Source organism: Macaca mulatta, chromosome 16 (assembly GCF_049350105.2).
Source record: "Macaca mulatta isolate MMU2019108-1 chromosome 16, T2T-MMU8v2.0, whole genome shotgun sequence".
Lineage (NCBI taxonomy): Eukaryota > Metazoa > Chordata > Mammalia > Primates > Cercopithecidae > Macaca > Macaca mulatta.
Genome location: NC_133421.1, coordinates 36,725,471 through 36,738,848, shown reverse-complemented (window position 1 = coordinate 36,738,848; position 13,378 = coordinate 36,725,471). Strand labels below are relative to the sequence as shown.

At 42.0% G+C, this 13,378-nt stretch overlaps 1 protein-coding gene and 1 long non-coding RNA gene across 8 annotated transcripts in view; one reads left to right on the top strand and one right to left on the bottom strand.

Annotated features, from left to right (window-relative positions):
* NLK (nemo like kinase) overlaps nt 1-7,449 on the bottom strand; it is a 152,638-nt gene extending 145,189 nt beyond the window's left edge. For 5 of the 7 annotated variants that reach the window (XR_013406219.1, XR_013406220.1, XR_013406222.1 and 2 more), the window contains exon 1: nt 5,863-7,449. Coding sequence is in view for 2 of the 7 variants with exons in the window: in XM_015118888.3 (XP_014974374.1) it covers nt 5,863-6,320 (458 nt within the window). In the remaining 5 variants the exon portion in view is untranslated. The remainder of the gene's footprint in view (nt 1-5,862) is intronic. The other 2 variants (XR_013406221.1, XM_077970580.1) reach the window with 1 other exon arrangement.
* A 346-nt stretch (nt 7,450-7,795) lies between these two features.
* Nucleotides 7,796-13,378, top strand: part of LOC106993933 (uncharacterized) — a 67,836-nt gene continuing 62,253 nt past the window's right edge. The window contains exons 1-2 of the long non-coding RNA XR_001440312.3: nt 7,796-7,973; nt 12,525-12,853. This is a non-coding gene — a long non-coding RNA (uncharacterized LOC106993933). The remainder of the gene's footprint in view (nt 7,974-12,524; nt 12,854-13,378) is intronic.

The following is a 13,378-nucleotide window of genomic DNA, read 5'->3' as shown; positions in this document are numbered from 1 at the left end:
TGTTACAACTGTTGCCTCAGGGACTCTGTTACCCCTAAGCAACATCAGGATCACACTGACAAGCTATTTTAGTTATTGTTGACCTGTATTAGATGACCCAATCAACAAATAATTCACTGGAGTAGCATAGAGACAAAGGGACTCAGAACTAAAACCCAAACAGATGCATAATTAAAGAGCTTCTAACAGCTTCTGTCCATTTATTGGCTGGACGACAAATGAAAAGTTTCTTTGGCCTTGACAATCTCCAAAGAAACCAAATAAGCATATTAAGGAAACATACAGTATATGAACAGTTAATTCTTGAATTGCTTGGACATCAATAAATCTAATAAAAACCACAAGAATAGCCACTCAGTTTTACAATATAGAAGGCAGAGAAAACTCTGACACTCCTAGTTGTGAAGACAATGAAACATTCCAGTACTCCATTACAGGACTTTTTGTATCTACAACTGCCTGTGCTTTGAAGGTAAAAACCCAGAATTTAAATTCAAACACATATTCAGTTAATGCACTTATGCATTTTACAAAGTTTTTGCTCTGGTATAGCAAATGAAAGGGAACTACATCTGCCCCCATTTCTCTTTCAGGACACATGCCCAGTGGTACTGACAGCTAAAAAGATGGCATTTAATGTTGAGGGATATTGTTTCAGCTTGTTTGAAAGGGCAAGGTTTCTGAAATGCCTTTTAAAAAAAAATTCTCTTTTTTTCTAAATTAATATTTCACAGTATAACATGAAATTTCTCCCCAAGAATAAAACAAGTTTATTTTTTGTGCTGTGGTTTTGTTTTTTGAACATAATTTGGATAATCTTTTCAGGAGTCTAAGTACAAAATGACTTGCAATGTTACAGGCTATGGAGTTTCAACCACTAAGAAGTGGGTGCAGTATCATTAGATTGTTACTTTTATTCTCTACTCTTTGCTTTATCTACTTTATGATCATGAACCTGTAATTTCTAAAAGTAAGTTCGTTTGTAGTTAAAATTAACAATACAGATTTCCACATTTCTAGTTTCACACGGATGCTTTGTTATGTCTAGAAGAGCAACCGTTTCCTTTTTATGGTGCAGGCTCTGCTTCTTCAAAGCTCTTTTCACAAAGCAGAGCCCCCAAAGAATCCAGCTGTGGCTGTTAATCTTGGCTGATAGTGGAGAAACTTCTCAATGCTATAGATTCTTAACCTGTAAAACACAGTTAATAACAAAATGCCCTTTAGTATACTACTCTTTCTGATATAACTTACTCCAGAATTTTCCCCAAACACATCCCAAAAGCATTCTCCATTTTTCCAAATTACAGTTTGTTATATGGAGTAAGAGGACCAGAGAAAACATAAGAAAAAAAGATGCTTCTCATGTTCACAAGATGAGCAAGATAGACCATCTCTACCATGCACAAGGGCTTATACTGAATAATTTTTTTGTTAAATCACTATATTTTTCCCACCTCACTGGGATCTTCAGCAATTCACACTTTTTCATCCAAACATAAGCAAAGTGAATCTCTACTAAAGCTGAACTTCGACAATAAGGATGTCTTTCACTTGTTACATTGAAATGAAAAAAATAATTCCCGCCCAGTATATAAAGCCATAATACTTTCTAAAACAGTGCAGATGATCTGACTAAAACACCTACAAACTATATACAAATGTGTATTATTTTTATTTGTTTTTTATTAGTTGACAGGACAGCACAGAGTATTTTCCCCTTGGCTTTAAATTCAACCGTTTTCAAATCTCCCTGGCATACAGTACAACTGAGGGGACATGCTATGTTATTTAGAGTCATGCCTCCAAAAATAGTCTACATGCTGATTTCACCTGATAAATCTGACAATCTCTGAAGACACTTCCATGCACATTAACACAACAGCTTGATTTTTCTACCAACAATAACTACAACAAAAACAACTAACATTTATTGATGCTTACTGCGTGCTAGACAGTGTAATCATTGGTTTACAAGAATTACCTCACTTAATCTTCACACCAATCCTGAGATAAATACTATTATTATCCCCATTTTATAGATAAGGAACAGAGAAGTCAAATAATTTATCAAGATCACAGAGCTAGTAAGTAACTATTACTACAGTTTTGAAAGACAGATAAAAGTAACCTGCTGAAGTTATTAGAATAATAAAATTCAAAGACATCCGACATTACTTGGAGTACACAAAGGCAACAGAGCAAGTGAATCCCAGGCTTTTTGATCTTTTAATTAATCAGGCAAATCACAAACCAAAATGCTAATTTTATTTAAAAAAAAAAAGCTTTTCCCAGACTCACTTTTACCAAGGTGGCAATATGTGCCATTAATTCCATCTCTAATATGTTAAGTTGCCAATGTCAAAAACTGTCTAGGCATAGCAATCCTCAAACCACTCTCATGTGGTCAACTTCCTTTATCTCTCAAAATTATGAGCCCCTGAAACTCTTTGTTCCAAAGTGGTTACCTCTTTAACCACAGCATTTTCCTCTGGCAAATGTGAACTGCAGACAAAAAGGTAGATTTATATTACTCACCAAATGACTGAAGTTACTATTTGTGGGTTGCTTTGTGTTTTGTTTTCACATTATGAAAATGTCCATGTGGATGTTTGGAGGCTGTAATGTCTCACAAAGAAGGTCAAATTATATATGATACTTTGATAACCCATAAACAACGTTCTATCAGTGGCAACAAATGTTATCTCACGCTATCCCACAATCACATTACCAGGTAAACTGGAACTCTTACTTTGAGATAAAATACAGCAGACAGTTGCTAATGAAACCTTAATTGAACTGTCACAGCACCATCTTTACCAGCAAGCTAATGAGTAATTCACTACTTTTACACAACTATCCAATACTGATAAGTTATTCCACTAGTTAAATTCAACAGAAAGATAAATCAAGTCAGCTAGACTAAATTGTTCAGTGATAAATCTGGTAAAATGCTGCATCACTTCTACAAATATCTCTCCTTGTCTACATGGAGAAACAACAATCTCTCTCAAAATTGCATGCCACTTTTTTAGCCATCAGTTAGTACCCCTGGGTATATGTCCCCAAGGAAATGGGGGCAAAATACAGTTTCTTGTCATATGCTATTCCAGAAGAATACTTGCAAAATGCATTAAATGAATATATGTTTGAATTAAGTGAATCTTATAATACCCAGGTAGTTAGTTATGTGGTGGTTTGAATCAAATGATGTAATATTGGGAGAATATTTTTATGTTCCATTATAATCATTTTAGAAAAAAGTTGTTTCCAATTCATAAGGTACTTCCTAAATTAAAAAGATAGATTCTGTTTCAGTTAAAAAGTAAAAAAAACCTCACTAATATCTTTACCTTGGGTTTCAAAATACTAGTGTAAATCCCTGTAGTTTGGTTTTCAAATCTCTGAACAGTCTTACTTAGGTCATACAACAGTTAAATTTCAAATATAATAAGCAATTCAGACAGCAGGTCATTGACATGTAAATATAAAAATAGAAAAGTATTTGCATACTAAAACATACACCTGGAACTCTTTCTTTTTTCACACCAAATTGTATTTCACCTGTTACAGCTGATGAAAACACTCAATATAGTTAACTAGAAAAACTTGGTTTAAAAAAAAGACCTGAATCACGTGAGGACACAGAAAGAGGGCGGCCATCTACAAGCCAAGGAGAGAGGCCTCAAAAGAAACCAAATCTGTACCTTGATCTTGGATTTCTAGCCTCCAGAACTGTGAGAAGTAATTTTCTGTTGTTTAAGCCAAAACAAAGAAAGACCTGACTAGATCAATTAACCAAGCAGCAAAGATGCCAAAGCACTGTGCTAGGCGCTGAGGAGAAAAGGATTACTACAGTAGACAATCCTTACCCTCAAGGAGCTTACAAGGTTTGTCTTGTAGTCAGTGACACAAGACAAACCTGAAATAAGATGGTGCACAGAGGTGTACTTTAAGTACATGAGACAAACTCCATAGGTGGTAGAGCAGTCAATCAAATAACTCTAGAATGGATTCAAATCAAATATATTTGGGCTTTCATATATCAGAGATTCAGAGTACCCACTAGCAGAACGTTTGCTGTGTGAGATGTTTCAGCACTCCAGTTCTTTATTGCCCCCTTCCTTAAAAAAATAAATAAAATTTAAAAATCTTCCCTTGCCACCTAAGTTAAAACTGCTACAAGTCACATCACTTTTTGATAGAAATGTAAGTGAAAAATGCCTTTTGAATATATTCAAGAATGCTGCAACCCATTTCCCTTTCAGTATCCCTAGTTTTTAGCATTGTATGTAAGGCACTAAAAAAGCCAGCAAGCATCCACATCTAACAGGCTCCAAACAAGTGCTAAAAGTTATTAGTAAATCAATGACAAAATTTAAACCAAGGAACAACCATTTTCCTGTCTGCTCCATCCCCCAACCAAAGCTTGGAAATCCTCAAGAGTTAGGCAAGAATAGGAAGTTCACAGTTAAACCTCTTAGATACTCTGTGGAAGGGACAGAGGAAGGCAGGAACAGGCGGGTCCCTGAGCAGAATGACCGAGGCACCATTACCAGCTATACTCTTTCCCACCTTGAATCCCACACACTTTGGAGAAAGGGCTGCGCTGCAGCAGAAACTTCCTTGGGGATTAGCTGAGAAAATACTGGACTCTACTAGCTTTTTTAAAAAATGGATGAGATCACTTAGTAGCCTAGATTGTCAAATCTGAAATATAAATAAGATGGCCAGTTAAAATGCATAAACGATGCGCCCATCAATTTTAGCCTCAAAAACAATAACGAAAGGAGATATTTACCGGGCCAGTTCCAAAGAGTTCATTTTCCTATGGTAATGGGGGCTTTTCTAGACAGTAACAAGAATCAGTTTTTGAATGCACTGAAAATATCAATTCATCTATCCAAAGTGTAATCATTAGTCCTTGGGAGAAAACCCAGTTCATTCTAGTTTTGACAGGAATAAACATATTTTATTATAAACTACTAATCTTTTTAAGGTTAGACCAAATAGACCAAAATGTTATATTTAAGAAGCCCTTAGGCTTTTACAAATGTCCTAGCACTAGCAAAAGTAGTGTCATTTGTTTAAAAAGTATTATTTCCTACTACAGCAACTGACCAACAGATAATAGGAACTTAAGAGGCACTAAATGACACTAAAACATTACACTGAATGTGGGCCACTGCATAGCTAGTCTACTAACCTCATTTGTGGTACTCATGTGTGATGCTATATTTAATGCATTCTTATCAAAAGGCTACAGCTACATACTTCCCAACTGTAGCTCCATGGTTTAAAATAAACCACTCAAGCAATGATCTTAACTGGTTCAACTATGAATCCTATCTTTCTTCTCGAGATCAAGATCACAAAATAAGGAGTGAAAAGACAGAAGGATAGGAAAGTAGTTATGCAAAGTATATCGTAATGACAAGAGTATTATAAAGGAATTCAGTTTGGATCAGTTGCTAACACTTAATGCCACTGGGCAACCGATCCAAACTAAATCAAACACACGAAATGACCAAGGTCTTTGTAGGAGTTAGTATTCCATACATTCATCTACTGATGCTGTGTTCAGTGGCTTGCTTAGGTTCTAACAGAAAAGTTTGGTAGACAGCAAACTTATGTGTGTTGCTCATGAGAAGGTGCTCCACCAAAACTTGCCATGAGCCTAGACAGCCAATGCATTAGGCCTAGACAGCCAATGCATTACCACTTTAGTGAAGGTGGCTTCCTACAGTTGGGTTGAGAAGCTTGCTCCACCTTGGTCAGCATGGAGAAAACCACGAGGGATGCACTCACCCAATCACAACCATCAGAAGAAACCATGAGAGGTTGTGTTTTTCTTTGGATACTCACCAGACAACACCAAAGGCTCCATATCCAATAGGTCTATCCGGCTCAATATCCAGCTGCTGTTGTGGATGATGCGAGTGCTGATGATGGTGCGCCTTAACTGTAGCAGCTGCGGCAGCCTGTACCTGAGCTGGGGCTGCTGCAGCTGGTCCAGGAGCCTGCCCCGGTGCCGGTGATGGGAAATATGGCTGTTGTTGCCCAGGGTTTAACATGGCTGCAGCTGCAGCCGCTGCTGCGGCTGCCGCAGCTGCCGAAGAGGTGTGCTGCTGTACAGGGTGTACAGCGGCAGCCGACCCCGGATGAAGATGGTGTTGAGGGTGGTGGTGGTGGTGCAGGTGAGGAGGAGGGAGGTGTGGAAGGTGGTGGTGATGGTGGTGGTGGTGACCTGCTGCTGCTGCAGATGTACCGCCATTGTAAGCCGCCATCATTTTTGCGTTGGCTCTTGCGCCACAAAGAGACATTCAAAATAAATGCCCTTTGATTGGAAAGCAAACTGGGTCAAGCTGTCATTTGGCCATTTAAAAATGAAGAAAAACCACTCACTCCACCTCAAAAAACATAGAGCGTAACTGGCTTTATGTCTTCATCAGTCAATCCAAACAAGTTAGAGGATCTTGGTGTTTAATTTTGGGGTGAGCGTGTGTGGAAGGGTGTGGGTTGCCAAAAGGAAAAAAAAAAGGAAAAAAGAAAAGAAAAAGGAAAAAAGGACCCCTTCCCCCCAGGATTCCTGCCACAAGTGGGTACTAAAACTCCATTCTTAATTTGGGGGAGGTTCCAACTTTGAATGTGGGAATAAAGGCCAAACCTCCCGACCCCCTGAACTCCACACACGAAAAGGATCAGGTAACACACCACCCTTGGAATCTTGAAAGAGGGTTGAATCATCTACCCCTTCCATTCCCACATCCTTTTCTAAACACCTACCACCTCCTCAAAAACAGGATTAAAAAAAATTCCCACTACCCTAAATGGAGAAGATGGGGGGAAATTTTCTGGGAAACCAGCTTCCAGCGTCCCCCCCCCCTCGAACTCTCAGGCCTTCCTACATCTCCCCCTACTCCTAGTCAGGTTGACCTGATTGGGGAGGGGGGGGCGGGGGTTCTAAACTTTCCTGGGCAGAATGAGCCAGGGAAGGAGGCTGGAGTGAGGAGAGGAGGCGACAGCAGGACAGAGAGGAGAAAGAGAGGTAGGGCAAAAGTGAAGGGAAGGAGGTGCAAGGAAGAATGAAAGATGTGGGCAGCGCTCGGACGCCTAGACAGCGGGAACCGCCCCGGGAGAAGGTTAGGGTCCCGGGGCCAAAGAATAGGAGCCCCGGGAGGCGGGCGGAGTACGGTCGGAAGCGGGCTGACTCCTGCCCCCGCCGCCGGCTGCTTCTGCTGAGGAGGGTTGGGGGGGAGAGCGGGTGGGTCCCCCGCGCGACGGCCCCTCAGGGCTCAAGGCTGCTCCGTCTCCCCCCCTCCCCCCCACCCGGCTTCCGTCCCCGCGGCCGCTTTCTCCTCAGCCGCCGCGGCCGCTTTCTCCTCAGCCGCCGCCTCCTCAGCCGCCGGTGCCGCCGCGGCCGGACTCACCTCCCCTAGCAAAGCCGGATAGACCGGAGCCAGCGGCGGACACGCGCAACCAGCCGCCGAGGCCCCGCCCCCGCCTTGCACTGACCGGCTGCCCTAGCCAATCCACGCCCACCTGTCCGCTACCGCCTCCAATCCTGGGCCAGGAGCTTCAGACAGGCGCACTGTTCGGCCAGTGGCAACAAGGTGTGGGTCTTCTGGGGAAATCCCGCCCCCGATCCGGGATGGGCAGATAGAAAGACCAATCAAAGGCAGAGTTTGGCTTGACCGACACGGCTTAAAGCCAATGAAAAAGCAAAGATCTTTGTGACATTTTTCTTTCGCCTCTCTCCTCTTTTTTCTTCTTTTATTATTTATTTATTTTTTGGCAGGAGCAGGAAGCTGCGTGCTAATCCCGCCTGCAAAAGCTGGAAGAGAGGGGCGGAATGAAAGAACCAATCATGAGCCAGAGGCAAAGAACAGAGTAACCAATCCTTGGGTTGAAAATGAAGTATGCGGGCACCTGGGCCAGATAGACACTTGACCTGACAAATGGAAAAAAAGATTGATGTAAGTCCCACCCTTTATAGCTCCTCTAGGACAGGATTGTGGAGAATTTGCTGTCATATCGAGACAACCTCTTCCAGGGGCGGGGCTTAGGAAAGGGGTGGGGTCTCAAAGTGGGCGGGACCTAGACGAAGAAGGCGGACCCCAAATCACCACTGGTCCACCGATCCCCGAGCCGTCTAATATACCACTTAAGATGTAAAGTGTGGGGCAAAAATAGGGGAAGAAAAAGGGAATGCTGAGCTTCAGAAAGTCAAGGTCCAAGGTCACTCAACAAGAAGACAGTCACAAAAGAAATTCAGTAGACTGACAGTTCATAGTCTACGGCCGGTCCTCTCCATGGTTAATCCTGATCTTGGCAAAAAGAGGAGGAATCTCCAGCATTCAGAACTCCACTGTCAACAGATGATAAAGTTGTTGGTGCAAATTAAAACAAAAAAGTAAACTTGGCCACAAAAATAATACTTTTCTTCCATCTTTCTTTCTTAACAGGGTTACGTTCTGTCACCCAGGCTAGACTGCAGTGGCACAGTCCTAGCTCGTTGCAGCCTCCAACTCCTGGCTCAAGCAATCTTCCCGCCTCAGCTTCCCAAGTAGCTGGGATTACAGATGTGCACCACCATGCCCGGCTGATTCTTTAATTTTTTAGAAACAGAGTCTCAATATGTTGCCCAGGTTGGTCTCAAATTCCTAGGCTCAAGAGATCCTCCCACCTCCCACCTTGGCCTCCCAAAGTGCTAGGATTACAGGCGTGAGTCACCGCCTCCAGCCTCTCCCATATTTTCTATCAAGTAAGTTTCTGTCATTGAAATCTTACTAAAATAGCATCTTTCCTTTACATCACTTGATTTATCTGAATTTACCCTTCTTTTAAAATGTGAAATAATAAGCTTACAGAACCTTATCCCTACCGAAACTGCATAGTTTACTCAGAAACTTGGAGGTCATCTTCAATTCCTCCTTTGCCTGTCCACGTTGTCCCTTCCAATCAATCAATCATCAAGTCTTTTTTTTTTCTTTCTTTTTTTTTTTTTTTGGTGAAGGGACATGGTCTCTGTTGCCCAGGCTGGAGTGCAGTGGCGTGATCACAGCCCACTGCAGCCTCTACCTGTTGGGCTCAGGTGATCCTCCCACCTCAGCCTCCCAAGTAGCTGCAGGCACACACCACCACACCTGGCTAATTTTTGTATTTTTTTGTAGAGATGGGGTTTTGCCATGTTGCCCAAGCTGAATCATCAAGTCTTAAACAATTTTAAATCCCTCTCACTTCTGCTTCTTCCCAGTCACACAGCATTTACCCAAATTTACACCACTAACATCTTTAACCATTTCCCTGCCTACAAGCTAGCTCTCCTTTGATCCATCCCCCTCTGGGGGCATAGTAAATTTTAAAAAATACAAATCTGAGACCAGGGGCAGTGGCTCACAACTGTAATACCAGCACTTTGTGAGGCCAAGGTAGGTGGATCCCTTGAGCTCAGGAGTTCAAGATCAGTCTGGGCAATGTGGCAAAACCCTGTGTCTACAAAAAATACAAAAATTAGTGGTACACATGTCTCTAGTCCCAGCTACTGAAGAGGCTGAAGTGGGAGGATAGCTTGAGCCAGGGAGGTAGAGGCCGCAGTGAGCTGAGATCCCACCAGTGCACTCCAGCCTGGGTGACAGTGAGATCCTGTCAAAAAAAAAAAGGCTGGCTGTACCCTAAATAGCCTGGCATGATCTGGTTTCCGCCTACCTACCTCAAGGGTCTTATCTCTCCCCTCCACTCTCTACACTTCAGACATTCTGAACTTCCTGCAGCTCCTTGAATGCTTTCAAGCCTTCATGCATATCTTCAGCCCAAAACACTTCCCGCCCATCCTTCACTGCTCTAATTCATCCCTCAGGTCTTCATGTAAATTTTACTTTTTTTCCTGGAAAGTTCTAACTCTGTTCTAGAGTATATGTTTCTGTTGTATATCTCCATGACACTGCCTCCCTCATATCTATATTTTAAGTGCTTGTTGAGTTTGACCAGGGACAGAGAGCTTGTCTGTCTCACTCAGTGTTGTATGCCCAGTTCCTTAGGACAGTGCCTGGCAAAAAAAGAAGACACTTGCTACAGATTTGCCTGAATTACTGAGTGCAGAAGTGGGTACAAACCCAAGCTCTGCCATTTACTTACTCTGTAGCTTAAGACAACTTAACTAACCTTTCTCAATCTCAGTCGTCTCAACTGAAATAATAATACATGACTCATGAGGTCGATACAAGGGTTAAATGAGGTGATATGTTTAAACATGCTTGGCAAATAGTGAAAATGCAATATAAATTCTCTTCAACACTCACCCTCACGTAATATTTGAGATGGTTCCAATTTTCCAGTGCACAGCACTCTCCTCCAAAGTGTAGTTCCCTAAAAGCTTCTTAGATGTTCAGCAAATTATCTGGTTTCACCTCAGACCTACTGAAAAGAATTGGGGGAGGAGAGGAGGAATCTGTTTAACAAGCTCTCCAGGTCATTCTTGTAAACACTAGAGCTTAAGAAGCACAGGCCTAGAGTAAAGAAGCTTAGTCTTTGTAAACTTTCTTTTTCAGCGCTTAGTATACTACTATAATAACACATAGAAAGTGCTTGATACATGTGAAATAAATAAATTAATCTAACCCATGAGAAAACAATTGTACATTAAGAGTTATTTATTCCTTCCACAAACATGTATTGAGCACCGATTATATCTAGGCACGGTGCTAACTTCAACTCTGAGTGAGAGGAGATAGATGTACAGATGCTCCTGGACTCATGATGTGTTTGTGTCCCAGCAAGCCCATTGTACATTGAAAATGCATTTAATACCCTAACCTACTGGACATCATAGCCTAACCTACCTTAACGTGCGCAGAACACTGACATTAGCCTACAGTTCTGCAAGATCATCTAGCACAGTCTATTTTATAATAAAATGTTGAATATCTCATAATTTATTGAATACTGTAGTGAAAATGAAAGCTGAATGGTTGAGGTCGGGCGCGGTGGCTCAGGCCTGTAATCCCAGTACTTTGCGAGGCCAAAGCAGGCAGATCACAAGGTCAGGAGATCAAGACCATCCTGGCTAACACGGTGAAACCTCGTCTCTACTAAAAATACAAAAAATTAGCCGGCCTGGGAGGCTGAGGCAGGAGAATGGCGTGAACTCAGGAGGCGGAGCCTGCACATCACTGTACTTCAGTCTGGGCAACAGAGTGAGACTATCTCAAAAAAAAAAAAAAAAAAAAAAAAAAAAGAAAAAAGAAAAAAAAAAGAGAAGCAGAGTGGTTGAAAGGGGACTCAAAGTACACTTTCTACTGAATGGGCATCACTTTCAAATCATGGTAAACTAGAAAAATCAAACCATCATAAGTCAGGGATAATCTGTGTTAAAATCTCTGCCCCCAGGAGCTCTAAGTCTCTCTGGGTGCAAGAATTTCCAAAATGATGTGTGCACACCATGGTGGGGGGTGCACAAAGTGACCCACTAGGCTCCTGGAAGAAATTAGTACAACTTCTTCTGTTTCTATTTTTTTTATTTCATATTTTTAAAATATCCATTTTGTCAATGTTTTATAATGTACACAATATTACAGAGTAGTACAAATGTATAGCATTTATGAATAAATAAGAATATACAAATTGAGGAGTTGTGCTCAAAAATTTATCAAAAACACTGGGAAATCATTGGTCTGATGATCATTTAATAATGTTTATGGTTTAGATCAGTGCTGTCCTAGAGAAATATGAGAGCCACATATGAAATTTTATGTTCTAGTAGTCACACTAAAAAGTTAAAAGAGGCCAGGTGTGATGGCTCACACCTGTAATCCCAGCAATTTGGGAGGCCAAGGTGGGAGGATCGCTTGAGCCCAGAAGTTCAAGACCAGCCTGGGCAACATAGTGAAACCCCATCTCTATTAAAAAAAAAAAAAAATTAACCAGGCATGCTGGCATGTGCCTATAGTCCCTGCAACTCAAGAGGCTGAAGTGGGAGGATCACCTGAACCCAGGGAGGTCAAGGCTGCAGTGAGCCATGATCATGCCATTGCACTTTAGCCTGAGCAGCAGAGTGAGACCCTATCTCAAAAAAAAAAAAAAAAAGGAAAACAAAATTCATTAGCCACATGTGGCTAGTAGCTACTATGTTAGACAGCACAAATCTAGATCATAGGTTTGAATCCTTAATCTGTCCCTTACCAGCTGTGTGACCTTGGGTAAGTTCCTTAACCTATCTTAGTGTGAATTTTTTTTTTTTTTTTGTCTGTGAAACAGAGAGGTTCCCTGACATCTGCAGTTGTGATAATTCAAAGAGACAATCCATGGAAAGCACATAGCCTGGGGCTTGCTGGCAGTAAGTGGGATGGTTATTATTAGTACAGGTATTACAATCCAAGGCAAAGTGTCCCAAGTGTCCAGTGGAGAAATCATTTTGGGCACCATTCATTTCACGTCCCCAGCATTCCATCCACGTGGAGTGGCTGGCCCCTTAAACACATCATCAGACAGTACAATTTCCGGCCTTTTCCATTTTGTTCCATTTTCAGGAGCTGAGCATGATGAACGAGAAGTCGGAAGTGAGTCAGCAGGATAGCACTTAGAGCCTAAAAAAGCAAGCAGGACATCAGAATGCATAAGCAGGAATATAATGTGCAGGAAGTGGGAGGTGATCTTCCCTTTCTTCCAAGAACTGGCTCACCCCATAAGTTGTCTGCAGAGACTTTGCAGAACTTGGACCAGGCCCAGGAAGATTAAAGGACTACAAAAGGAGCAACTCATATTCAACAGTGCTGGGTGCTCAACACCTGTTCTCTCATGTGATCAATCATCAATATGTCCCATTTTGCAAATGAAGAAACAGACTCAGGAAGGCAAGGTACCTTACCAAATCTCACACATCTAGTGAGTGACAAAGCTGGGGCTGGCTGGCTTCCCACTGTACCCCACGGCTGGAGGGAAGGGGCAAACAAGTGATGCTATGGAGTACCGGGAAGGACAGGCAGAGAATTCTTACCCTTTCAAGCCTGGCAGCCAGGGACGCCCCTCACTGGGTGCATGACACTTTTTTTTTTTTTTTTTTTTTAACATTTCTTACCCAAAACTGTTAGCAGAAGGCAGTAGGATCACCTCTGACCTTTTAGCACACACATTCCTCTGGGTCATACCCCGTCCATTCTCTGTCTCTACGCTTGGGGCCTGGCTTATCTTTCTACCTCTTCTTCTACTCAAGTGTCAAGTTCTACTCACTTTTAAGGCTTTGCTGTTGGAGCCTCAGATCTTCTTCTTTGTCGTCTTTTTTTTTTTTTTAAGAACCTCGACCTCCCTGGGCTCAGGTGATCCTCCCACCTCAGCCTCCTGAGTCGCTGGGACTACAGGCATGTGCCACCACAGCCGACTAATT